Raw genomic sequence first — 25,691 nt, forward strand, 5'->3', positions numbered from 1 at the left:
GTACAAACCCACTGTAAATCCCAAGGTTTTTCCTTTCAAAGTCAGCACAGCTTGGCCTTGTGCTGGACTTGCCGTGCAGGTTTCTCTGTTGAAAAAGAAGGCTCCAGGGAGAGCTCAGAGCCCCTGCCAGAGCCTAAAGGGGCTCCAGGAGAGCTGGAGAGGGACTTGGGACAAGGGATGGAGGGACAGGACACAGGGAGTGGCTTCCCACTGCCAGAGGGCAGGGATGGATGGGATATTGGGAAGGAATTGTTCCCTGGGTGGGTGCTGAGGCCCTGGCACAGGGTGCCCAGATCTGCCCTGGATCCCTAGCAGTGTCCAAGGCCAGACTGGACAGAGCTTGGAGCAGCCTGGGATAGTGGGAGGTGTCCCTGCCCATGGCAGAGGCTGGAACAGGACAGTCTTGAAGGTCCCTTCCAACCCAAACCATTTCAGGATTTGAACTGGGGAGCTGGACCACAGCTGAGGGTCTCAAGTGTTGAGGTCTCAGGATCTTGTGGGGATACCAAGACATGTCCAGAGCTATTTGGGTACAGGTTCAAAGCCAGTGACTAAATGCAGTTGATCAGACCCTTGGTTATCTTTCCAAGCTTCTTCTCTGGACATTTCAAATACCCTTTTTGGGGGAGCAGTGTGGGCTGACCTAATGCAGTCTAGCTCTGCTCTGCCTAGGGAGAGGTTTGACCAAGTGGCCAGGGAGAAGGAGAAGCTGCGGTCGGACCTGGAAAAAGCAGAGAAGCTGAAATCCCTGATGGCCTCGGAGGTGGACGATCACCACGCCGCCATCGAGCGCCGCAACGAGTACAACCTCAGGTAGGGCATCCCAAATCATCCCTCCCTCCTTGGTATCACTTTCCTGGCATTGCAGGGACTCGGTGACCGCCCAGCCTCACCCCCAGCAGTGTTTGCCACCTGCTTCCTCTAACGAGCCCCTCTCCCCTCGGGTGCCTCGGCAGGAAGCTGGACGAGGAGTACAAGGAGAGAATCGCTGCTCTGAAGAACGAGCTCCGCAGAGAGAGGGAGCAAATCCTGCAGCAGGCCAACAAACAGAGGCTGGAGATGGAGCAGGAGATTGAAAAGCTGAAGACGGATGAGAACTACATCCGGGACCGCCTGGCCCTGTCCCTGAAGGTAACAGGGACTAAACACAGCTGGGATTCCCCCCAAAAAGCAGGGATACCCTGGGAGGGGGAGTGACTCTTGCAGAGTAGTCCTTGTTGAGAGCATGAGTTTTGGGCTGTGTTTAGCTGGCCAAAAGTCATTTAAGCAGCAGGATAGAGGCGTGCCCATGAGAATTGGTCCTGGGGGCACCTCGATGGGTTGTTCTGTAGATTCCTAATCTCCAGTTCAAATCTCTGCTGCCATCAAGTGCAGAGCATGCGTGTGCACAGCTCTGGGATGAGCTGTCTATCCAGGAGACAAAACATCTTGATCAAGTTTAAAATATTGGTTTAAAAACAAATAAACAAAATAACCACATAAAGCAAACCTGCTATTACGCCTTTTGATAATTTCTCTAAATTCCAGTGTTCACACTGGGCCGTGGCAGGCGTGGGTTGTGTGTGGATGGATTCATAACTCCAGTCATCACCTGAAGCTTGGAATAATGCCATGCTCCGACTTGATTGGGATTACCCTTATTTCAACACATGCTGACTTTTTTCCTCCTCCAAGTGCTGAGGCTGTTGTGGGGTTTTTTGTTTGGTCCAGGAGAACAGCCGCCTGGAAAACGAGCTGTTGGAAACGGGAGAAAAACTGGCCGAGTGTGAGAGTCTGGCAAGCAAACTGCAGAGGAACTTGGAAAATGTCCTGGCTGAGAAGGTAAATCCTCCTTTTCCCTGTGGGGCTTGCAGAATTAAATCTCTTTCAAGTTGCTGCACTCAAGCTGCCAGTTTAACTGATATCCAGAGGCTTTTGGGGTCCCTATCCAGATTATCCACGCTCAGCCTGCCTCAGTGACATGGACTGCCTTGCAGCTAAGGAAAATAAAGATATATTCCACCTTAGCTGTGATTTTATTCTAATTAAAGCAGGGAGCCTTAGAGTGAAGCAATCATCCTGCAGATCTGCAGGGATTTTTTTTTTTTTCCCCCAGCACAGAGTTTTGGATAGGCCCAACTTGCAGGTCATTTCCAGGGAGGATGATGCAGAAGGAGTGAGGTTTTATGTGGCATCTCTGCTGGAATTAGGTGAAAATTGAGGTGAACAGCTGATCATGGCTGTATTACACTGAACTTTTCAGGATATCAGCTTCTCCAAAGATGTTTCAGTTTGTGCATCCACAGCCTGAGGTTCATACATTGGGATTTTCAGCCTTCTTTAAAGCTTGGGATTGTTTGTCACGCTGAGATGTGCAAATGCTAAGGTAGAAAGCTGTGATCTGGAATCAGAGTGAGCATGGGGGCTGTGCTAGATGGCAGACAATGCTTTTTGGGAAGTTACTCGTTCCCTGCTAGGAGGAAAGTGGAGTTTCTTTATTTAAAATAAAAGTCCAGAGTGGAGAGAGGGTGCAGGCTGCAGGACTGCTGGGAATGGCATCTGTGCTGTACTGAGCAGGGCTGTTGGGTGGGCCAGTGGATAACTGGATATTCCATTCCTATGTTCCAGTTTGGTGACCTGGATCCCACCAGTGCAGAGTTTTTCCTGCAGGAGGAGAGACTGGCCCAGATGAGGAGCGAGTACGAGCAGCAGTGCAGGGTAAGTGGAGCTGAGACCTGGCTCCAGTGTCCACCAGGAACATCATGAAACCTTTCCGGTTGGAAAATCCCTCTCAGATTGAGTCCAGCCATTCCCCCAGCACTGCCAAGCCCAGCACTAACCATGTCCCCAAGTGCCACATCCTCACTGTGAACAGCAGCACAAGGGGTGTTGGAAAGCTCTTCCCACAGAGGCAACTGGCTGAGATCAGAGGATGAGGTGCCCCCAGGGTGGGCTGGGAGAGGCTCCATGGAGCCCTGTGAATTCAGAGTTGCAGGAACTTAGAGGAGAAATAAGATACATCCACATTTTACTGGTTTTCAGACCAGAAATATTTTTTTTAAATAACCCTGAGAATTGAAAATACTCTTTCTCCTCCTCAAATCTGGTATGGTTGAAACACTTTAAGATGAGCCTGCAGGTTATCTATTTACACATCTGCGTTCTGATGCCTGTAGTGGTACCAGAGAAGCTGTGGCTGCCCCTGGATCCTGGGAAGTGCCCAAGGCCAGGCTGGATGGGGCTTGGAGCAGCCTGGGATAGTGGAAGGTGTCCCTGCCCATGAGAGGAGGGTGGAACTGGATGGGCTTTGAGTCCCTTCCAACCCAAACTGTTTTGTGATTCTGTGATCTGCTCTGCAGGATCCTTTCCATTCAATAAAAGGCTGCCTTTGCAAAAGGCTGTTGGATTGGAAACAGCCTGGCAGCTCTCTTAGGAAGCTGCAGTTTAAAAGCAGAAATTGTCTAGAAATAGGCGTTGAATCGATACAGCTCGATAGGCAGCTGATTTTTCTATTTTTGAGGATGGGAGATAGAAATCAGTGCCCAAGGTTCACTTCCTGGGCCTTTCAGACCTGCAGGATTCTGTGTTTGCACACTCAGGGAGTTGTTTCCCTCAATAACTGCTGTTCCTGGAACGGGGTGCACGGCACTTGGCACAAACCCTCGGGAGGTTCCGCTGGCAGGCGGGCGGAAGGACCAGATGGTGAATGCAGTAACGAGGGGATCTCTTTCCTAATTTGATCTTTTGCTTCTGGTTTGATTTCTCAAGTAGATGGTATTTGAGGAGGCATTTCCCAACTGTTTGAAAGTGTTAACTAAGCTGCTTTTTAATGAAAGGTCACAGGAAGAAGGAATGAAGGGAAAGGTCCTGGAGCGTGTTATGCCTTCACCTTTGAGAGTTTGGTATTGGAGAATCATCAGAGAATCCCAGAATGGTCTGGGTTGGAAGGGACCTTAAAAACCTTCTTCTTCCACCTCTTGCCATGGGCAGGGACACCTTCCACTATCCCAGCTTGCTCCAAGCCCCGTCCAACCTGGCCTTGGACACTTCCAGGGATCCAGGGGCAGCCACAGCTTCTCTGGGCACCCTGTGCCAGGGCCTCCCCACCCTCCCAGCCAGGAATTCCTTCCCAATATCCCATCCATCCCTGCCCTCTGGCAGTGAGAAGCCATTCCCCCTTGTTGTTTTGCTGATAGAAGGATGCCTATGGCACTATGGATTATTGACAAGTCTTTCCCTGCTGTAATTCCCACCTGAACGTCCCGTGGTGGGACTGGGTCGATGCTCAGCTGCCTTGGTTCCTTTCCCTCAGCCTTTTTTCCCCCTCCACCTCAGGAGCTGCAGGACCAGATCGATGAGCTGCACTCAGAGCTGCAGGAGTACCGTGCCCAAGGCAAAGTGCTCAGGCCTTCCCTGAAAAATTCCCTGTCAGAAGAGTTTGACATTGACGTGAAGAGTCACGGCAACGGCGGGATTGAGCCTGACCAAGGTAAAAAAGAACCTCCTGTAGCACAGATCTGTGCTGTAGGTGTTTGTAACATCTTAGAGGTAATTCCATGACAACCTTCCCAGTGAGTTTTAGTCACCACCTCCTATTTTGGTGTTTAATGTAAATTTGGAATATGACTGCTGAACTGTATTTAAAGCTGAAATTAATGTTTGCAGTTACTTGGCTGTGTTTGTGATGGGATTTTGAGAGCTGCTAAGCAGTTCTAAAATGATGAAATCATTCTTTTGAGAATTATATATATTTAGGTATTGTATAATTAATGTTTTTATAGGTCTATAAATTATTATCTAATTACTGTTTCTAAAGGACTTGGTTCAGAAGACTGCAACCCATTAAATATGAGCATAGAGGCAGAAATGGCCATCGAGCAGATGAAGGAGCAACACCACAGGGATCTGCATCACCTCAAACAGGAGCTTGAGGACACAGTAAGTGTTGGAACGAGATGGTCTGTAAGGCCCCTTCCCACCCAAAGCCAATTTGGGATTCTATGATCCCAGTAAGAAATAAAGCTGAGCACTTGAACATTCTTTCCAGGGAAATCAATATAAGATGCTGGAGTGTAAATCAAAATATTCATTAGAATGAATATATAAAACTAGATGGAAATATTGAGGGAAACATCCCTGTAGAACATTCTGTGGAAAATGAACGAAACCATCCTTTTTTCCCCTCTCTAGGTGAGCCATTATGAAAAGCAGCTGGATGAGACAAAAGCCCACTGGGAAAAGGAGCAGGAGGATATGAGGCAGAAGTACACTGAGGAGATGAATGTCATGGAAAAGCAGATCACTGGCCTTAAAAATCAAGTAGCAGAGCTGCAGGGAGAGGCAGCAGCGCTCAGAGAGCAGCAGGAAAAGCTCGACTGTAAATACAACGAGGAGAAAAACAAATTACAGATGCATTTCGATGAGGAAAAAGCCAACCTGCAGGAACTGTTGAGGCAGGAGCATGAAGATGATGTCAGGGCCAGACTGGAGCAGGTGAATGAGAAGTTCAGGCAGGAACGGGAGGAGCTGATCCAAAAGAGTGTCTGGGTGGAGGAAAAGATGAGAGTTCTGGTGCAGACACTGCAGGAGGAGAAGGGGGAGCTGGAACGTGGCTTCCACGAGCAGGTGAAGAGGCTGGCAGAGGTGCACACCCTGGAGAAGGAGGAGCTGCAGGCAGAGCTGCTGAGGAAGCACGAGCAGGAGCTGGAGGAGGAAAGGTGAGTGTCACTTCTGGTGGGGACAGTGCTGGAGCGTGGTGACCGGGGTGAGCCTAGTGCAGAAACACTTCCCTGGTGTGTAATTCCAGGTGTCCTGACTGCACAGTGCTGTTCCTGCTCTATTCTGCAGCACTGGGCTCCTCTCCAGGGTTTTTTTCTCTTCTGACCTTTCTCAAGCAGATATTTAGATTCATTTTTAGCTCTCCCAGAGGCAACAGTAGTGTTAAAGCATAACCAGGCGTGATTAAGTCGAGCTCTGTTCAGGATCCCTGTGCTCCACAAATCCCTGCTTGGTCCTTTTAAAACTTGTGGGTTTGCAGAGTTCTTTGCTGAAGAAGGAAAGGGGTGGCTGGGAAGTGCTTTTAGCCAACATCGAGTGTCAGAAGAAACTGAAACCGTCCTGGGGTGATGGGGGTGAGAGCATCTGCCCCCAAAAAATCTGAGCACAGGAACAGAAGGGCACATATTGCACAGGCAACCTTTTCTGAGGACATTTCATGAGCTTTCACACTTTTCCAAGGCAGTTTTTCTTTTTGAAGTTTCACCAAATTGCCTCCGTTTTAACTTATGGCTTCCAGAAACACCCATCCAGTAGTCAGTGAAAAAAAAAAAAAAAAAAAGTGAATTTCCAACTTGTTTTATTCAGCCTAAAAATCCACTTTGATCTCTGAGGTAGTTTAGTAATATCTTATGTTAACCATGTCTAGGAAAAAAATGGCAAGTGACTATAAGAGAAGAGCATCTCATGCACAAACTCAGTTTTCTGTGGACACACAAGCACTTGTGAATAAATATGAAGAAACCCTCCAGAGTCTGGAAGGACGTTACCAGCGAGAGCTGCAGGAACTTGCTGAACAGCAAAGAGAGGAGAAATCCCAGTGGGAGTTTGAAAGGGAGGAAATTGCTCAGGAGGCTGCTGAAGCCCACGAGCAGCTGAAGGAAAGCTTGGCAAGTGAAAAGGCTGTTTCTTCTGCCCTGACCCAGGAAAAGGATCTCCTGGAGAAAAATTTCAAGGAAGAAGTGAACAAGCTGGTGTGTGAGAGGGAGCAGCTGGAGAAGGAGCTGCGGGAGCTGAGGAATGCTGCCCAGGAGCAAGAGGAAAAGCTGAACGAGAAAATAGCCCAACTCCAAAATGACCATAAAAAAGAGCTAAAGGAGAAAGATGAACATATATCCACAGTGGAGGAAAATGGGAAGCGGGTTAGGGAAAAGCTGGAGAGACTGGACAGTGAGTATAAGCGAGAGAAAGAAGAGCTCAATTCCAAACTTCTTGCTTTGGAGAGCTTAAACAAAGGCATTTGTGAGAGAGCAGAGACAGAAAAGGCTGAGATGAGTTTGGAAATCTCAGCCCTCCAAGGGAAAATACAGAAACTGCAGTGGGAAACACGGAGTTTTTCTGCCCTGCAGAGCCATTACAGGGTCCTGGAGAGTGAGTATGCGAAAGCCAAGAGCCAGATCGCTGCTTTTCCTGGTGCAGCTCCTCTGGGAGATGATGGGGATGTTCTCCAAAACCTGCAGAAGGTGCACGAGCAGGCAGTGAAGGAGAATGTCAGGATGGCAGCCCAGATCCTGTGGCTGCAGCACCGGCTGGAAGCGCCGGAGCGGGAGCCCCTGCAACCTCCCAGTCCTGGCTGCTCCCACTCTGGCTCAGAACCAGAGGAGATAGATCCCAGTGTTGAAGGGTTGCCCAGTGATTGTCAAGATGTAGCCATGGGAGCAGATTTCAGTGTCCTTCCACCTTTGGAGGCTGATACTACAGACCTGGAAGAAATGTCGGAGATGGATTTGGATTTGGAGGAGGGATGTGTGACAGCCAGAGCTGGTGGCCACCCTGAGGCGCAGGAGTGTTGGATCCAAGGAAGTCAAGCAGCTCCAGATGCTGATGGCAACCAGGATTGTGACATGAACCAAGAGCTCCTTTCTTGGGCGCCTCTGCTGCCAAAAAAGAGAGATCTGGAGGAAGTTCCCAGGCCAAAAACGCTACACAACGATGTCAAACAGCAGAACGTTCATCTGCTAAATCACAGAATAGCTCCCAAAAATAAAGGGTTTGTTTCTGATGCTTTGAAGCTGCAGGTGGAGCTGGAGAAGGCTGAAGAACTGAGTGAAGCCTCTCTCCTGCTGGATCACACTCCTGGGGCAGCAAATGGTGACCTGAAGAGCGTAATAGCTCAGCTTTGGAAAAGGGTGGAAGAGCTGGAAGACCGATCCATGGCACAGGCTGAACTTCTGTTGCTACAAGAAGAAATTCAGGTAGAAAATGAGGATCTGAAAGCTGAAATGATACAGCTAATTGAAAAAAATAAAGTGCTGGAAGACAACCTGCATAGGCTGAGAAGGCTTCATTGTGAACAAGAAGAAAGCGAGGTGGAAAGTGTCAAGTTTGAAGAGGAAAACACCAAGTTCCTCCAGAAAGTTAAAGAAATGGAAGATGTTAAAGAACTGGAAGGTGTCCAAGGACAAGATGCTCAGGGAAACACGGATGGGCCCAGTGACACAAGAGGTGGGAATCTGGAAGAACAACCCACTGCATTTATGGGCCAGCAGGACAGGAATGCCCAAAGCGACGGCGCAGTGACAGAAGCGGGAAAAGCAGGAATGAGGGATCTCAACCCAAAGGTGAAGGAGAGAGCTCTGGGTCACCCAGAGGAGAGGAAGGCAGTGACCCAGGGCTTGCAGAGCACGTGCACTGAGCTGCAGCAGAAGGTTGACCTGCTGAGGTAACGTAACCCAACGTTAGCCACTAACCCAGCGCTGCCTTGGCTGCTCCTTTAACCACCGTAGTTTAACTCTGATTTAGCTCTGAGTAGCAAACACTGCTGTGGACTCCTAACTCCTCTAATCATGGATACAGACCACTGGGATAAATAACTTGTGTGTCACTTACTCCTCTCTGTGCCCACCACCTAAGCAGGAGCACCTGCCAGCTGTCCTGTCTGTGGATGTCACCGTCGCAGTGTGTAGCTCGTGGTCCAGCACAAACCCATCGTATTTCCATGTCCAAAATCCATGGTAACACTTCCAGAGTGCTTTGTAGCTCTTACTAATATCACTCCACTCGGTTTGTTCCCTTCTAGAGCTGAATGTTGCTCGCCAGGCTAAAATTGCTCCTCTTTTTCCTCACTGTTTCGGGTTAGCGCTATGGAATGATGGTAATTTGAAATGCTAAAAGTGCTTCTGTTCCTCTCAATATTTAAATTAATACTAGAGAATTATAGGGACTTTTTTTTCCCCCAGTTAGGAACCCCTCAGGAGTGTGATATGCTAAATATAGTTATAAAACATGTATTTATTATATTATCATAGGTTTTACCTCCTTGTTTTTAACTGCTGTATTTCAGCAAGATTTCTTTTTTTTTTTTTTTTTATGGATAAAGTGGTTACAAGTAGCTTAATTATTGTTCAGCACCAGCTTCCTGCAGGAAATTGTTCTTTCAGGTGTCCCACCATGGCTAAGTTATTTCTGTGCAGTCGCCTGGGGACAGAAAAGGCACTTTCCCAACCGTGCTGTTCCCAGAATTCTGAATTCCAGATGGGGAAACAGCTCACTCTCCTGGCAGTCTGTGCATTGTGGTGTTAAGTTCAAGGACTGAAAGATATGTAAAATTTTAGTGTGAAACTTCAGATTTTAACTCACGTGACCTGTACAAAAACAAGCCCAAGACCCCAAGGTTTTTTTTAAATTTGTTGTAAAAATTCAGAGTTTTTTGAACAAACTGGGGAGCGCTCTTGCTAAATTCCTGGAAAATATAAATACTCCATTTATACATAAAACAAGGCAACTGTAGCTTTGTTTTTGAAGCATTACAGGTAGCTCTGACCTGTGGGACTGTTTTCCTCCCCAGATGTCCTACAGGAGCTGCTTTCTCACTTGTCTTGTGTCTCTGCCACAGGTGTGAGGCTGAGAAGCTCCGCGAGGAAAACGCCGTCCTGAAAAACGAAGTGACTTTATTAAATGAAGAAGGGAGTGCTTCCAGCCTGAAACTGAGGGAGCTAAATGGATCCAGGGAAGAAATGAGGTGAGAATTCCATGGGGAATGTACCCTGTGACGCCTTCAGGCTGTGGCTCTGCCACAATGAGTTCATCCGTTCTCTCCAAGCTCCTTCGTGTGTTAGGTGCTGTACAAATCCAAAATGGGGTTATTTCATGGTGCTGTTGGACATCCAGCAGCCTGACAGGTTAATCCTCATCCTTTTCCCTGCCCCAGCTTGTCCTGCCCATTCCCAGAGCCAGGCAGGGGTTTTAGCTGTAGGCATTGAGGTGACCCAGTAACACACACGAGCACAGGACCTACACAGGAGCTGACCTGATGCAATTATTTGTGCTTCAGCAAAGGCAGGGAGAGGCTTATCTGACAGATTATTCCAGTGGTTGGGTCTTTGGCAAGTGCAGAACCCTCCATGATCCTGGGATTATTCTTCCCCTCTAGAAAAGACCCACTTGGGGCACCTTGAGAGGTGGAGCACTTGCCAAGTTGATGCAGAACAGGGATGCTGGGCAATGAATAAATAAATATCCACCATTACCATTTCTGGTGATGTTAAAAACAGCCCATTTTTAGAATCATTAAGGTTGGAAAAGACCTCCAAGACCGTCAAGCCCAGCCATTCCTCAGCACTGCCAAGGCCACCACTGCCCCATGTCCCCAAGTGCCACATCCACACAGCTTTTAAATTCCTCAGGGATGGGGACTCCACCACTGCCCTGGGCAGCCTGTACAGGGCTGGACAACCCTTTCCATGAAGGAATCTTTCCTAATATCCAATCTAAACCTCCCTTGGCACAACTTGAGGTGATGTTCTCCTGTCCAGTCTTGCAGTTCTGTATATTAATAATTGATTTTAATGTTAATGAGCTTTCATTTTTCCATAGGCAGAAGATAGAGGCTGTGAGAAAGGAGAAGGTGGCTGTGCAGAAGATGGTTGACAACCTGAAAAAGCAGGTGTGTGGCCTGAGCCCAGAACCTTCCCTGTGGGAATCATAACTGCATCAAAGCTGTTCCTTGGGTGGTCACAAAGGCAGCAGAAAACGAACCTTTTTATAAATTTAAACTTGTTGATAACTGTTTTATTGCCTCTTTGGGATTGATTTGAGGCTTGTTTGACCTGCTCATAAAACAACAGCTGTAATTGTGTCAGCTTACAGGCTTGAGAGCACTTTCCATAGTCAACATGGAAAGTTTATTTCATAGAAATACAAAGTTTAAATCTTGTGTTCTGTAGTTTTTGTGTGATTCTCTGCAGCAGCCCATGGGAAATAGAGATTGTGATTCAACCTCTACTCGTTTCCCATCTGGCTGGGTCTAGGAATGCTGCCAGTTGTATTCATGTGGCTGCTACTTTGATTTTAGGGGTGGCTTGTTAGAAGATTTGAGTAGCTTTTACATCCATGTCATCTTGGTATTGCTTAGGAAAATACTTGCTCAGAATAATCTACTGGATAACCCTCAAAATCTACCTCAAAGGGAAAGGGGGAACAGTGGTGTGCTGGGTGACTGATTTAACTGGTCTAATTAAGGCCAGTTATGAGAAATTAACTGGTTGGAGTCACTGTTTGAGTGACACTTGTCAGATCTTTAATCACCTTAATAGAAAGGAAATACCCAAAATCTCATTCCTGGTGTAAAATCACTGCTGTCCCCCCTCAGGTGGCGGATCTGAAGACCAGGAACCAACAGCTGGACTCTGAAAACACAGAACTCAGCCAGAGGAACTCCAAAAACCAAGCAGATGTGCAGGATCTCAATCAACAGCTGGCAAGGGTGCTCAAGCAAAAGGAAAGGGAAGAGGGAAAGTGTACCCTGGAGGAATGGGAAAAGGAGAGGCTGCTGCTGAAAGAGGAACTGGAAAACTCCAAAGCAGAGGTACAGGATTTGATAGGACAGTTGGGCTTCAGGTGTTATGGAATTGGCATCCTTTGGAATTGTCCTGGGATGTGCATGGGATTTCAAAGCTGAGCTTTGCTAAGTGCTGGCTTAAACACAGCAGCAGCCAAAAGCCAGGAGGGAAAAATGTGGAGGTTTGTCTTGAAAACACAGCTTAGTGATGCCAAATGTTTCCCTGCAGTTTCCAGCATGGATGTTGTTCATCCAGTGCCATCCCAGCTCTATCCAGTGGCTGCAGCATCCTCGGCTTAAAGTTTGGTGCTCTGTGAGTCTCCTAAATTGAAATCTGAGCCTTTTATTTTTTGCAGTCATCAAATATGGTGTCATCTTTGGAGATGGAGGTGTCAAAAATGAAGGTTCAAGCTCATCTCCTGGAGCAGGAGAACCACATCCTCAAGCAGGAGCTGGAGAAGACAAAACAGGTGTGGCATCCTATTGCCCAGAGCAGCTGTGGCTGTCCCTGGATCCCTGGGAATGTCCAAGGCCAGGCTGGACAGGGCTTGGAGCAACCTGGGATAGTGGAGAGTGTCCCTGCCCATGGCAAGGGGGGAGACTGGGTGGGCTTTAAGGTTCCTTGCAACCCAAACCCTTCTGGGATTCTATTTGAGTGCCACCAGATTAATTTTCACCATCTCTCCATGGATGAAAATAGTTAATTTCTTCAAAGAAAGTTCATAAAAGGAAGGGAATGTAACTCCTCTTTGAAACAGTTCCCAGGTGCAATGCACAATTCTTCAAATAAGGTTGGATTCACTTAGACTTTGCCAAAAGATTTTTGGGAATAGTGGATCTACAAAGAGAAGCTTTGGTCAAGATAAAGATTAAAAGCTCTACTTGAGGAATAGACAGGGCAAATGGGACCCACAGGAGAACATTTCCGTGTGTAGCAAGAGATACAACCCATATTAGCTCCATTTAAGGAGTGAGCTCTTCCAGCATGTCCTGTCAGGGAGAATTCCTGTTGCTAAACCCATCTGGAGATATCAGAGTCTCACAATGTCTGAGGATAATTTCCTGGAGAGCTCAGTTATCTCCTGTACAAGCACAGTTCAATTGGCTGTAAATATATGCTAATAAACACAGATAATGAAGGCTTCAAATGAGTCAGTTCCCTGATTAGGGCTCCACAAAGTCATTTTCTGCACAGTGTAAAACACTCAGTTGAGGCACCCAGTGCTCAGGGTAGATAATGGTCTTAAAAAGCAAAAGCAGCTGAGGCCTATTCAGAGAGGAGTGGATTGTGGCTGGAGTGTAATTACAGGCAGGAGATGGAATGAGGAAAGGCACTGATAAAGCCCTGGGTCAGCTGGGAAAAGGACTGGAAGTCAGCAGTGCAGTGGTTTTCCCTCTGTGTGTTTTAACACACGGTGATTTAGGTGGGATATTGTGGAAAAACCCTTCCCTGTGAGGGTGGAGAGGTCCTGGAACAGGCTGCTCAAAGAAATTGTGGCTGTCCCTGGATCCCTGGAAGTGTCCAAGGGCAGGACAGGGCTTGGAGCAGCCTGGGATAGTGGAAGGTGTCCCTGCTTATTCCAGAGGGATTGGTACTGGACGACCTTTAAAGGTTCCTTCCAACCCAAACTATTTGGGCATCCCATGATTTTCATGCCAAATTTTGCAACAGCACAGAAATGCAACTGTGAGGGGTTTGCTTCCCACAGCTGCCCAGATGTTCTGATCTCTCTGACCTTCAGAATGAAGTTTCAAGTTTAATTACTGAAAATGAAAAGCTGCAGAAAGAGAAAGAAGCCCTGAGTGAGGAACTGAACAGATGTGCTGATAAGGTAAGAACTGCAAATCCACACCACTACATGCTGTTAAAATTCTTATATCTTTATCTGTATCACCATAACCTATAGAACTTCTCTGGATATATTTTTCCTTACCCTCAAGCTGGATAAAAGCTTAATTGCCACTGCCTGGTTTTTATTCCTAGCTGGTCTTAGAGGGGAAAGCTTAAATTCTGGAGCCCAGCTTTACTGTAATTTGATTATGTAGAAAATTCCAAACATTGCAAGGAAGAGAGGCCAGGATATAAATATTGCAGCAGGACAAGGAAGACAGTGTTCTTGGACTTTTATTGCAACTCTGCCATAGTGTAACTCTGAACTGGAGCAGAGGAGTCTGCACACTGTAAATAATAATCCCATTGTGTGGAAATTCAGGGAGCTGAGGGGTTTTTTGCTTTCCTGTGTTTTCCTTCCTTAGCTTTAATTCCCTCTAGGGTAAGCCTTGAAGTCAAATTGAGTCCAAAAAATTCCTGAGTGAGGGATGATTCCTGATGTAATCTCATTGCAGGTAGCTCAGGTCAGCTGCTTGGAGAGTGCAATCGGCAGCTTGAAGCAGGAGCAGAAATCCTGGGAGCAGCAGAGCCAGGCCCTGAAAGCACAGCTCTCCGTCTCCCAGGACAAGGTATAAAGCAGGGATTTATGTTATAACCCTGGATAAAGGCATTTTGATCATCTCTTGCAGTGCTTTTTCTCATTAAAGCCCCCTTACACAGCTGAGACTGGCTGCTTTGAGGGGCTTTCAAAGTGATGTTCTTAAAGGGCAAAAGGAAACTTGTTAAACATGAGGGACTTTTTCTCTCTGCAGCTGAGTTACCTTTGCCAATTCCCTCTGCCTGGTGGTTCCTAAAACACTGCTGAGACTCTGCTGTTGCTCCTCTGTCCTGGTGTAGGCTCATCCTTCCTCAGGCAGGGATGGGATCAAGTGGTTCCCTGCCTGGCTGAGCATTCCTGGAGTTTGTCCTTGGCCATGGGCTGCCAGGAAGAATAAATAATTCAAGGAAAAGCTTCTTCCCAGCATATCACAGTAAATGCTCAGGGCTGAAAGATGTTTCTGGTGAATGCAGCACTGTGGCTCTATTCAAAGTGGATGGCTGCGAGCTTGGAACACAAAGTTGGAAAATCATTTGGAATTATAGAGTTTTAAGGTTGAAAAGCCCTCTAAGATCGAATCCAGCCATTCCCCCAGCACTGCCAAGGCCACCACTGCCCTGTGTCCCCAAGTGCCACATGTCCCAGGGATGGGGACTCCACCACTGCCCTGGGCAGCTGTGCCAGTGCTGGAAAACCCTTTCCATGAGGAAACTTTCTCAAATATCCAATCTAAACCTCCTCTGACACAACTTGAGGCTGTTTGCTGTCCCTTGTTTCCTGGGAGCAGAGCCTGACACCCCCTTCAGCTCCACCCTCCTGTCAGGGAGTTGTAGGGAGCAATAAACTCAATTTAACATTTTCAAAGGGGGATATCAGCATTTTAACTTCTCTCCTTCCATCAGAGATCCTAAATACATGGCATACCTGCTCCACACAGGGAATCTTGGCCCAGCAAAAGCCAAGCTGTGCTCCTGCTCCTTACAGGTTCAGAGCCTGGATGAAACTCTGCAGAGCACCAACCTCCAAATGTCCCGGCTGAAATCCGACCTGCGGGTAACACAGCAGGAGAAGGAAACTCTGCAACAAGAGGTGATGGCATTGCACAAACAGCTGCAGAACACCAGTGAAAAGGTAAAGGGCTTCAGGGCTCTCAGTGGGTGAAGCTGTAATTATTGCATATTGGGTATAATGTGCAGGTTTTAAGCTGATTTTTTTAAAAACTGTATTTTAAGTATTGAACGTAAGCACAGGCAACGATCAGTCCCTCCCCTGAGTCTCCATTCTTCCCTAAAAGAAACCTTTTACCAATAAAACCCCCAAGTCTGTGGACAATGTATTCATTTACACCTATCAACTATAAAAATTAACCAGCTGGTCATTGACAGAGGATCTAATTTTCAGTGCAGCTTGGGTTTGAAAGGTACAGAATTATGCCAGCCTCTCAGCTAATGAGGATTTGTAACTGAAGGAGGTTGTAGACAGCAGTCTTGGGATTGCTGTTAGGAATTCAGCTACTAATTTGGCTTGTTTGCCATGTAATTAAGGAATATTTAATGTCCATGTGGAAAAGAGGCTGTCTCAGAATTGTACAACAGGAACTAAATGACTGCTATTACTTAATGATATATAATACTGAGTTCTGTTTGGCTCTAAAGAGAGCATAAATTGCCTTTTTTTTGTGTTGCTGAGCTCTGTGCACTCCTTGTGCACACAGCTATTAGCCATGATTTTATCAGGGAGGAGCACTTGGGGCTTTGCACATGGGATTTCTTAGGGGAAAACAGTGAGTGGGCCGGGAGGGAGATGGGAATGCTGCGACTTTGGAGTCTGCAGTTACTGAAAATCCACCTAAACCCCACCTCTTCTCTCCATCCTGAGAGGCATCTTCTGTCAACTTTGTGCATCCCAGCAGGTGAGAACACCTCTGTGAGATGCATCCAGCTCAGCCTTGGATCTGCTCATGCCTGAAAGTTACCTCCAGGCTGTTCCAGACTCAGTCTGCTGACACTGAGTCCCTCTACAGAGGTGCTTTACATCCCTCTGTGGTTGATGCAAAGTAGTAGAGTGCTGGCTTGCTGTCCCTTGACTTGCTTTCAGAAACATTAGCTCTGTCTTTAACCCTGTAAGCTACCTAGACTTTCCATTTGGGAGGTCTTAATCAGTACAAAGACCAGAAATGCACTCTTGATGTTTGTAATGTGGTGCGTGTTTCCACATAGGCCACTGAAGATGTCCCTCTGCCTCCAACCCAAGGACTTGTTTGATTTCTTTTAAACCTTTGTGTTTTGTGTTGCTGAGCTCTGTGCACTCCTTGTGCACACAGCTATTACATGATTTTATCAGGGAGGAGCACTTGGGGCTTTGCACATGGGATTTCTTAGGGGGAAAACAGTGAGTGGGCTGGGAGGGAGATGGGAATGCTGCGACTTTGGAGTCTGCAGTTACTGAAAATCCACCTAAAACCCACCTGAATAGAGCAAATGTCTGCTTCTTTGTTTAAGGCCTAACCCTGCAATTCTGTCTGTCTTAAGAACCGGGTTCTGGAAGTGGCTGTGCCTCCCTCAGGGCTGCAGGACCAGCGGGGTCCAATCCACTGGGATGAGCTGGAGCAGCCACCGGAGCAGGAGCAGAGGCTGCTCAGGCAGGAGAACGAGAGGCTGCAGAGGGAAGTGCAGAGCACTAAAACAGACCTGGCTCACTCCAGGGAAAAGGTAACCTGGGCAAGAGGACAGATCACAGGAGGGTTGGGTTGGGAGCTCTGGAGGTCACTTATTCCACCCCCCTGCTCAAGCAGGATCACTCAGACCACTCTGCACAGATCACATCCAGGCAAGTTTTGAGTATCTCCAGAGAATGAGACTCCACAACACTCTTAGGGGATTTCTTTTCTTTAAAAGACAATCCTGATAATTCTGAAATCTTTAAGATTTCAGTCCAACTTTGAGTTAACAAAAAGATTCTTAATATTCCTAACATTCTTCTTGTGCAGTTTCTTGGCTCACAGTATTCAGTGGATTATGGGGAGGAGGAAGGGAAAGAAGGCCAAGATCTCAAAGCAAATATGTCAAAAATACCCCAGAGTTGCCCAGAGAAGCTGTGGCTGCCCCTGGATCCCTGGAAATGTCCAAGGCCAGGTTGGACAGGGCTTGGAGCAGCCTGGGACAGTGGGAGGTGTCCCTGCCCATGGCAGGGGTGGCACTGGATGGGCTTTAAGGTCCCTTCCAACCCAACCCATTCTGGGATTCTCCGAGTCCAGAATCAACTGGTACTTGGTATTTTAGATGAAGTGGAATTATCTGGGACATTCTTCCACATTTGTTCATCTCTGATCTCCTCAGATCCGACAGCTGGAATCCACAATCCTTTCCCTAAAGCACCAAAAGCATCAAAGCCAGTCAGGGATTGTCAAAGCCATAGAGCAGGAGAAGCTGAGCTTGAAGAGAGAGTGTGAACAGCTTCAGAAGGAGTTGTCATCTGCAAACAGGAAGGTGAGTTTTGGGTGGCAAACACACAGATCAGTGCAGTAGTTTTGATCTCTCAAGAGCCCAAGGGATAGGCTGTAACTTTCTTCTACTCTGAATTTTCTGCTCTTTGCCTCTCACAGTTCTGTGTCTCAAGGAGCTGACAGGGCTCTGTGCATCTGCTGTGAGACATCTCTTGTAGCAAAGCACTTGTCCAAATACTCCTGGTTTTTAGACTTGAGTTGTCTTGGTATTCATTGATTCATGAGGGGGGAAAAAACCAGATAAAATGAGAAATTGCTGCTTTTCTAAGGAAACTTCTTGTCTCTGATAGATCAGTCAGATGAATTCTCTTGAACGTGAACTGGAAACCAGCTCAGAAAACGAAGGGCTAAGAAAAAAGCAAGTCAAGCTGGATGATCAGTTAATGGAGGTACTTTTCAATCACAGTTGACTGTGGGGCTTTATCACTATCTCACTGAAGTTATTTTATTTTAAAACAACTTACAGATGTGTAGTAACAGACAAAACTAACTGCAACTAGAAGAATTAACCTCTCCTAATGTTTAACCTCATCTTTCCATGACCAAGTTGTGTGGCAAACATCCTTCTCTGAAGCGTGTTGTGATTAATCATAATTCACATACAGCTTCAGATATAAAATCAAATAGCAAAGAAATTTGTTTCTGTACTTGGAGCAAGGCTGAAACTTCCCTCTTCCTTCCTAAAACACATCACCTCAAATTTCCTAACTACTGTTTGTGTGATGCTGCTCTTAATGTAGAAACCTGTTCTTATTTTCTCTGGGAATATTTGCTGAATTTAAGTCTTATCTAAATCATGATAAAATAACAATTTACACAGCTTACTGTTAATTTAAAGGCACCAATGAAAACTTCAGTTGAGATTCTTCTAAAAGCTGTTGTAAAAGTTCTGCTGGAGATGGAACATGCTGGATATCAAAAGTTAGGAGGCCTTGGTTATAGGAATGGGCAACCTTACTGTGTTTAGTGTGTCCCATAAGGTCAGCCCTGACCTCCAAGTTTTCTCTCAGCAGTCTTGTTTAAATTTGATGGCCTGGATTTGAGTTTAAAACATGATACATTAAAGAAACTAAAACAAAACCTCAATTTTGACTTGTTCCATAAGTCAAAGCATCTTTTAGATGAGGCTTCTATGCCACTTTATAGAAGGCTTCATGTTTCTTGTCAAGACAGCAAATGGGAGCCATTAGGCTGAAAATCCTATGTAATTAGTAACAAAGCTGTAAAAGCCTAATTAGGAAATAAGAGATTTTGACAAGTTAATGAAAAGACTGCTTATATTCCCTGTGCATTTATTTATATTGTCTTAATTAAGCTTTGGGAAAATGCCAAGCACTTAAACCCATAAACACCGAGCCCGGGATGGCGTTTTCTCCTGAAATGTGTGTTTCAAACACACAGGATTCTGTTCCTCCTGGTAACCCCTTCCCAGCAGGTGTGTACAACATTCCCTCAGTGCTCTGTGACTTCTAACGCTCTCTTTTGTGCCTGTTCTCCTTCTGTCCATGGCTAACCTGGCTAGAACTCAGTGGTTGGAACTAGCAGAGAAGGGGGCACTTCTCTCTCTGAAATAGTGTGCAAAGGTAGAGCAATCATTTTTCATGTACCACCATAGCATGGAGAAAACATTCCTTTATTTTTTTGTTATGGATTTCCTTTTTTTTTCTCTTTTTATTCCATGCATCTTTTAAGTAAAGAAGCCACTATTCATTTCATTGTCAATTTTGGACAGCTGCACTGGGTTCTTTGTGGCTGGTGTGTTGTGCAGTGTGGTTCTGTGCTCCAAGGAGCTTCATATTCCTAAGGGATTGCCATGAAAATGGACAGCAATCACCCCACTGCATTCCAAAAGAATTAAAACTGGGAGTTGAGAGAATGAAAAGTGGCTTCCTGCTAACCCATTGACTGTGAGGCTTGAAGGTGTTTGCATATTTACCTCTGGTGCCTGCATGCTTTTCTACCAGACTGTCCAATGTTTCCTTAAATTAATTAATTTCTGATCCCATTGGGCATCATCCTATCTTGATAGTTTAGCAAGTTCATGATTGTTCCATTTTCTTCCACAAAGGAATACAGCAGGGCTATATTGTTTTCATTGTTGGTTCATTAGTATTTATTTTTAAGATGCTGTTATCACTAATTGACTGTTTCCTCATTGGTTACTCATGTGCTTCACAACATGACAGGAACCCTGAAAGAAATTCCACCAAAAGCTCATTATTTTCACTGTTTATATTGTCAGGAAAAGCACAGCTCCTTTACAGACAAAGAGAACCCCTTCATAGCTTTAAAAAGTACAAATCGTTTTATTTTGAAGTATTTATAAAGCTATTTTCTGTTTACCTGGACCAGCAGAGATATAAAATGGTAACAGGGCCAGAAGAGCTGCACCACTGTGAAAAATATTTAGAGATTAAGTCAATAACTGAATTATTATTCCAAATTGATAATTTTGCCCCTTTTGAAAGGAAAATTAAAACCACTTTTGAAAGGAAAATTAAAACCACCAAGAAGATAACCCTATACACCTTTTCCTAAGGGAACAGAGTAATGGTTTTCATGTAACAGGTGACAATTTATGATGTGATCAACTGGTGACCTTTATGGGAAGAAATTATTAATGTTACACAAATTCCAGCTGCAAATGAATTTTTCTGAACCACCAGGGATTTTTACTGTCCAGTTCTGGTCCTTTTTAGTATCATTAACTATTCCATCTGTGAGTTAACTTACCTGGGTTTTACTTTAGTCTGTGAAAATTCTAAATTATTTCACATGCCTGTCTTGGCTCATAATATCCCCACAGTCAGGAGTGAACATTAGGAAAGATCTATAGGGTTTTAAATACTGAATTCTGAATGTAATATAACCAGAGATAAATGTTCTCTCTCCCTCCTAAAGACTAGAAGCAATCAGCACAACTTCAACCTTCCCCTTCAAATGGGAAACTGGAAATGGGAAATTACTATTACTTAAAGTCAACTAAACTTTGATAGGAATTCATCCAAAATTTAGTGGGGTTTTTTTGTTATCATTCAGGCCTGAAATGATGAATCAAAGCCCAGCTTCCTTTCAGCTTCAGCGCTGCATGTGAAATTCCATCTTTTTTTTCCGTTGGGGGGAAAAGCCGCCTGCTCACCATCTATCACTGACTCCAGGCTTGTTTTTCTCACACACAAGAAATCTGAGAGCAAGCTGCTGCCTGCAGCAGCCCAGGCAGAGGGGGCAGGTGCTGATGGCTGGGATTTTGCCTCCCCAGATGCTCCAGTCCGGCGGGATGCGTAGCCAGAGCCCGCGCTCCCGGGAGCTCCAGCAGCAAGGCTGTGCCCCGGTGCCCAGGGAACAGTTCCTGCAGCTCCAACAGCAGCTGCTCCAGGCAGAGAGGAGGAGTCAGCACCTCCAGCAAGAGCTCGAGAGCAGACCCTCAGGGACAAACATGCAGCAGGTAAGGTCCTCCTTGAAAGGGGAAATTTTTAAGGTGTTTGGTTTAGTTGTCTTGGGTTGTTTTTTTTTCTTCCGAGGAGATCCGTTCTCTGTTTATGCCAGTTCAAAAGTTGAACTTTCATCCCAGCAAGGATATGTGCAAAAAGTGCTGTTCAGCATGGTTAGCCTGAGCCAGAGCTTCGTTTTGAAGTCCTCTTAACTTTTGAGTTAACACCTTTAACTGGCTTTTCTCCTTCTGCTCCATGTGCAGTAAGTGTTTCTAGGGTTGGTTTTTGTTTGTTTCTTTACCTAATGTCCGTGTCTGGAGCTGTTATTTTTAAAATGCACCACGCCAGATATTGCACAAGCATCCATCACATAAAACCCTGATTTGGGCTGTTGCTGTCACATGGAGTTGTGTCAGTTGTAGCAGAGCAGAAAACAAATTAATCCTTTTTATAAGGTCAGTCTTCCTGATCTGGCCATGAGACAAGACACTGGTACAGAAACTTCAGCATTGGCATTTCTGAGGAAAAACCAATTCCAAGGAAGATTAATTCATCCATGTTGCATGATTCTGCCCGTGTTGGGCAGAGTCACTTTCAGTGTTGTTTGGATTTTTTACCTTGTAAAACAGAATTATAGGCAATAGAAAGGTTTGTATCTCCCATATAAAAAATGCCAAATGATCCTTTTCTTCAAAAAGTAATTGGATCTCTAAATCTCTAAAGCTTTGGCTCAGGCTATAGGTCTTAAAAGAATATTACAACTCTATCTTCTGAGAAAAGATAAAGCTGTAAATAACCTAAATGTATATTTAGTATTTTATCTATCTTAGATTTATTTAGATTAGATATTTATTTAGATTTATACTTAGATTAGATAAATTAGATAAAATACTATTAGCTATTTATTCATCTGTTAGCAGGAAAAAAACCCACCCCCCTTATATTTTAAACTTAGATTGCAGTTATACTTTAAAATAATACCTTAAAATAATAATAATAAGACCAAAACGTTGAAGCTCAAAAATCTCTGAACATTGTAATAGAGTATTCCAGGAAAAATAAAGGTATTATGGAGAGAGTCTTGGCAGTAACCAGTTTTTGAAGTTTCCAAAACTTGGAGTAAAAATTCTTTTTTAAGAAAGGCATCAAATCAAAATGTTTCTTAAAAAAATTTTTAAAAAAACCCCAAACTTTAAAAGCAAACAATTTAAGGTTAAGTAGAAATAAATTGATTGTAAGGTTCCTTTCCAGAAGTGCATCACCACAGGCTGAGGTACTTGGTCCCATTCCACAGAGAGCAAAATGTGCAGTTTAAATTAGAAATCAATCAAAGCCACATTGCAGCAGGGGCAGCTGCAAATGAATGTGCTGGGATTGCATTAGGAGTGATGACTTTGTAATTTAGCTTTTGAAACAATCTGCAGACGAGTCACATCCTGGAACTTGTAGTTCTAGAGATGAATTGCTCCTGCATTTCCTGGAAAAGCTTTGTCAATTTAAAAATACTTACAGAGAGGCTTTGCAAATATTTGCTGTCAATGCACTAATGCACTTAATCCTTTTATTTTTTTTTCCCTTTTTTCCTTAAAGTGAGTGGATATTCTGGTTTATAGCACCCCTTTTTTCATGGGTTTTACTAGATAACGTTCTAAATCATTATTAAAAACTCGCATTTATAAACATTTATAAACAAAGCCAGATTTATTTCAGTTTGTCTCCACTTTGCTGCTTGTCATAAGCACCTCCTGCTTTCATCTCTGATGATTTTTCTTTGCCATCCTGATTTTTAGGGTTTAACATTTAGTTGAGCTCATGTCCCTTTCAATGTCCCCTTTAGCACCCTGAAAACTTGCATCCTAATCCCTCTCCATCATCTTTTCACCAGTGAGTACAAGGTCAGGTTATCTCCATGCTTTCTGTGTAAAATTTATTATTTAGTTCTGCTGCTGCTTTGCATTTTGCAGCTCTCTTAGATCCTCTGTAATGAGGTATCCAAAGTTAGCCCTTTATTTTAATGGAATTATTTTGTGCTTATCCTGCTTTGCAGTTTTCATTGCCTTTTGATCCTGGTTGTCTGTGTTTTTTCCTTCATTTTGCAGTCAGTCCTGAGTTATTTTCATCCAAAGGCTGCTGTTACATGTTTAAATTTCACTAAATTAAATTATAACTCCTGAACTGTTTCTTACTGTGTTAACCTGTCTGGACTCTTCTGAATTCCCAGTGCCTGTTTCTGCTGTGTCCAGTGCTGTGATTACCTCATATTCCTTGCTCAATAACTAAATTTGGGAGCCTGTTAATGACCCACTATTTCCCAGAGTTTGCCTAGAACCGACTAATATTTGAGTTGCTCAACTCCCTGTTTGTACAGTTCTTTATTTCAAATTTCATATCACCTCTGACCAGCTGCTTGTTCACTCTGAGGGAAAAACAACAAGGCTGAAGATAGAAATGCTAAGTTTTCAAAGGAGGTTCAGTTGGGCTACATTTTTCCCAAATGCTGGGCAATCTGTGAGATTTTTATCTATAATAAATGAGATTTTAATGTTATAGATGAGATTTTTTTAGAGAGAAGGGAGGGCGATTTCCTCTAAAAACCTTTGCTAACTTAATCACTCCCACTGATCTTTTAAAAAACATAGATGAGAGTCTTTAGACGTAGAAAATGCCCCCTCAATCTCCCAGCTGTGTATGTGTAGTGCTAATATTCATATTTACAAATACAAAATATAAGATACTCCGCATGCTTTTTCTGTGTATTTTTTTTTCTGTCCTGTGTTGCTTGCTTTGCTTATATTGGTGATTTTTTTTTTTTTTTTTTTTTTTTTTGCTTGAAGTGTACATGTTTGGAAGAAAAACCTGGATATCAGGGTGAAGTATTCCCACTTGCCTTCTTTCTCTAGGCCTTGCTACCGGAGCAGCGAGCAGTGCATGCAGATTCCTACCGGAGGATCGGGCACCTCTGACACCTCTGGCTGCTTTTGATCCCATTCCTTTTCCATGATAAACACACACAAACACACAAACTGGCATAAGCTGAGAAACTTGAGGATCAAAATTTTTTTTTTTCCCTAAAAAACAGCGAAAAAAACCCCCCCAAAAAAAGTCTCCGCAGTGTTATTTTCTTATTTATTTGTCTAGAAGCTATTTTGTGACAGCTCAGAAGCTTCCAGAAGCTTTTTTAACTTGTTACAAATGGGTTTTATTTATGGTGTTTAAAATGTGCAGTTGTTCAGAAGGGGAAAGAGCCTATTTTTCTCAAAAGGTACTAATTTTATATGAGATTTGAAGAAAATCTGGGGTATTTATACTGCATTTTTGTATAAGATGTATAAAATTTTTAACAGGGAAAGATGACTTTTTTTTTGGATGTAAATGAAAAATAAAATCTTTTTTTAAGCATTATGTGTCTTGTCTTTATAGAAATCAATAATTTCCACTTCAAGAATGACCAAGTTTTAGACAAAGTACTTATCTTTGCTAATGAGGATTGTTATATCAGCACTTCTGGGAAAGATCTGTGGTGGGGATGTACTAGAGTACAGAAACTCTGCTTTTCTTTAGCAGATGTACCTGAAAACAGAAGAAAATGGGAGATCTTCTACTGCTGTGGCCATAAAGTAAAATGGCAGTGCAAAAAAAAAAAGGAAAATTATTGTTTATTGGATGAAATTCTATAGTTTTTGTCTCAAACTACTTGAATAAATCAGAATTTTAATGCTTTAACAGTTCAGCAAAACCCCTCTTTAAGGCCTATGACTTTTTTTTAGTTGAGGCCATGAACCATTTCAGCTGTTTGCTTGTAAAGATCTTTTTGCTCCTGTTTTTACTGACCTTAAGGTTACTGCCTGAGCTGACTTCTCCTGTTGAACATGAAATAATATCACGTGAGAACATTTAAGCCAAAAAAAACCAGGGATCACAGATACTGAGACCTCTTTAATTCTTCTTTTCCACATAACTACTCACTCAAGGTTCCTGCAACCAGTAGGAAGTGGAATAGAGAGTTCCAGGGTTTGGAATTCCAATCAAATTCCTTTAATTCAGAAAAATATCCATTCCACCCACACTGCAGAACTGTTTTCTATGTGACTCTACTGTCAGTTTTTTCATAAAAATGATTTATCACATAGCCCCATACATAGATTTGAGTTTCTGATGTTACAGCAAGTAAGATGTTTGGGCTTAAATCAATCCCCCAAGGGGCTCATTTTGTAGGGGTTTAGATGAGGAACTCCCTACCTGAAGCAGTTTTTCATTTATCCTCCTCCACAGGTGGGATGGGTTTGGGTTTGAGGGTGTTTCATTTTGGGTTGGTGCTTTCTCAAAGTTAATCTCCTCAAGTGACTTCCTAGAATTTGAGTAACAAGCAGCACTAAAATAAAGTCTCAATTTTCCTGCAGTCAGTGTCTCAAGTTCCTAAATCCAAACAAGTCTTTTTGTAATTCCTGATGTTCCTTATTTATTTGGGAAAACTTCCCTCAGTTGTTGGTGTAATGGTCTCATGACCAGAATTATTATGCTTTTGGTTACAGTGTCACCTTGCTGAAGAAAAAGAGGAAAACCAGTTTAGGGTCATAAAAACTAATCTAAAAAGATGTAAAAAATGAAGTTTGGGATAATGGAATCCTACTTTTTTTGGATATTACTCGATTTCAAGGTGTCTTTGGCATGGGAGAGTTATACTGTCAAACATTACCTTATGACCTCACCTTATTTTTATTCTAAAACCATTGGATTGGCATTTTGTTTCCCATGTTCATCAGCAATTTGGCAGCACCAAAGAACAAGAAAAG

At 44.1% G+C, this 25,691-nt stretch overlaps 1 protein-coding gene across 6 annotated transcripts in view; it reads left to right on the forward strand.

Annotated features, from left to right (window-relative positions):
• NIN (ninein) overlaps positions 1 to 25,691 on the forward strand; it is a 60,913-nt gene that overhangs the window by 30,377 nt on the left and 4,845 nt on the right. For 2 of the 6 annotated variants that reach the window (XM_069018657.1, XM_069018658.1), the window contains exons 10-28: positions 673 to 813; positions 957 to 1,131; positions 1,711 to 1,821; positions 2,608 to 2,697; positions 4,315 to 4,468; positions 4,796 to 4,917; positions 5,170 to 5,696; positions 6,404 to 8,416; positions 9,590 to 9,715; positions 10,570 to 10,639; positions 11,345 to 11,560; positions 11,890 to 12,003; positions 13,243 to 13,365; positions 13,880 to 13,993; positions 14,947 to 15,093; positions 16,494 to 16,673; positions 17,301 to 17,450; positions 17,758 to 17,856; positions 20,727 to 20,912. In XM_069018657.1, the coding sequence (XP_068874758.1) occupies positions 673 to 813; positions 957 to 1,131; positions 1,711 to 1,821; positions 2,608 to 2,697; positions 4,315 to 4,468; positions 4,796 to 4,917; positions 5,170 to 5,696; positions 6,404 to 8,416; positions 9,590 to 9,715; positions 10,570 to 10,639; positions 11,345 to 11,560; positions 11,890 to 12,003; positions 13,243 to 13,365; positions 13,880 to 13,993; positions 14,947 to 15,093; positions 16,494 to 16,673; positions 17,301 to 17,450; positions 17,758 to 17,856; positions 20,727 to 20,912 (4,858 nt within the window). Of the gene's footprint in view, positions 1 to 672; positions 814 to 956; positions 1,132 to 1,710; positions 1,822 to 2,607; positions 2,698 to 4,314; positions 4,469 to 4,795; positions 4,918 to 5,169; positions 5,697 to 6,403; positions 8,417 to 9,589; positions 9,716 to 10,569; positions 10,640 to 11,344; positions 11,561 to 11,889; positions 12,004 to 13,242; positions 13,366 to 13,879; positions 13,994 to 14,946; positions 15,094 to 16,463; positions 16,674 to 17,300; positions 17,451 to 17,757; positions 17,857 to 20,726; positions 20,913 to 23,798; positions 24,264 to 25,691 lie in introns of those variants that run through there. The other 4 variants (XM_069018660.1, XM_069018659.1, XM_069018663.1 and 1 more) reach the window with 4 other exon arrangements.

The sequence above is a fragment of the Aphelocoma coerulescens genome, chromosome 5, assembly GCF_041296385.1.
Source record: "Aphelocoma coerulescens isolate FSJ_1873_10779 chromosome 5, UR_Acoe_1.0, whole genome shotgun sequence".
NCBI lineage: Eukaryota > Metazoa > Chordata > Aves > Passeriformes > Corvidae > Aphelocoma > Aphelocoma coerulescens.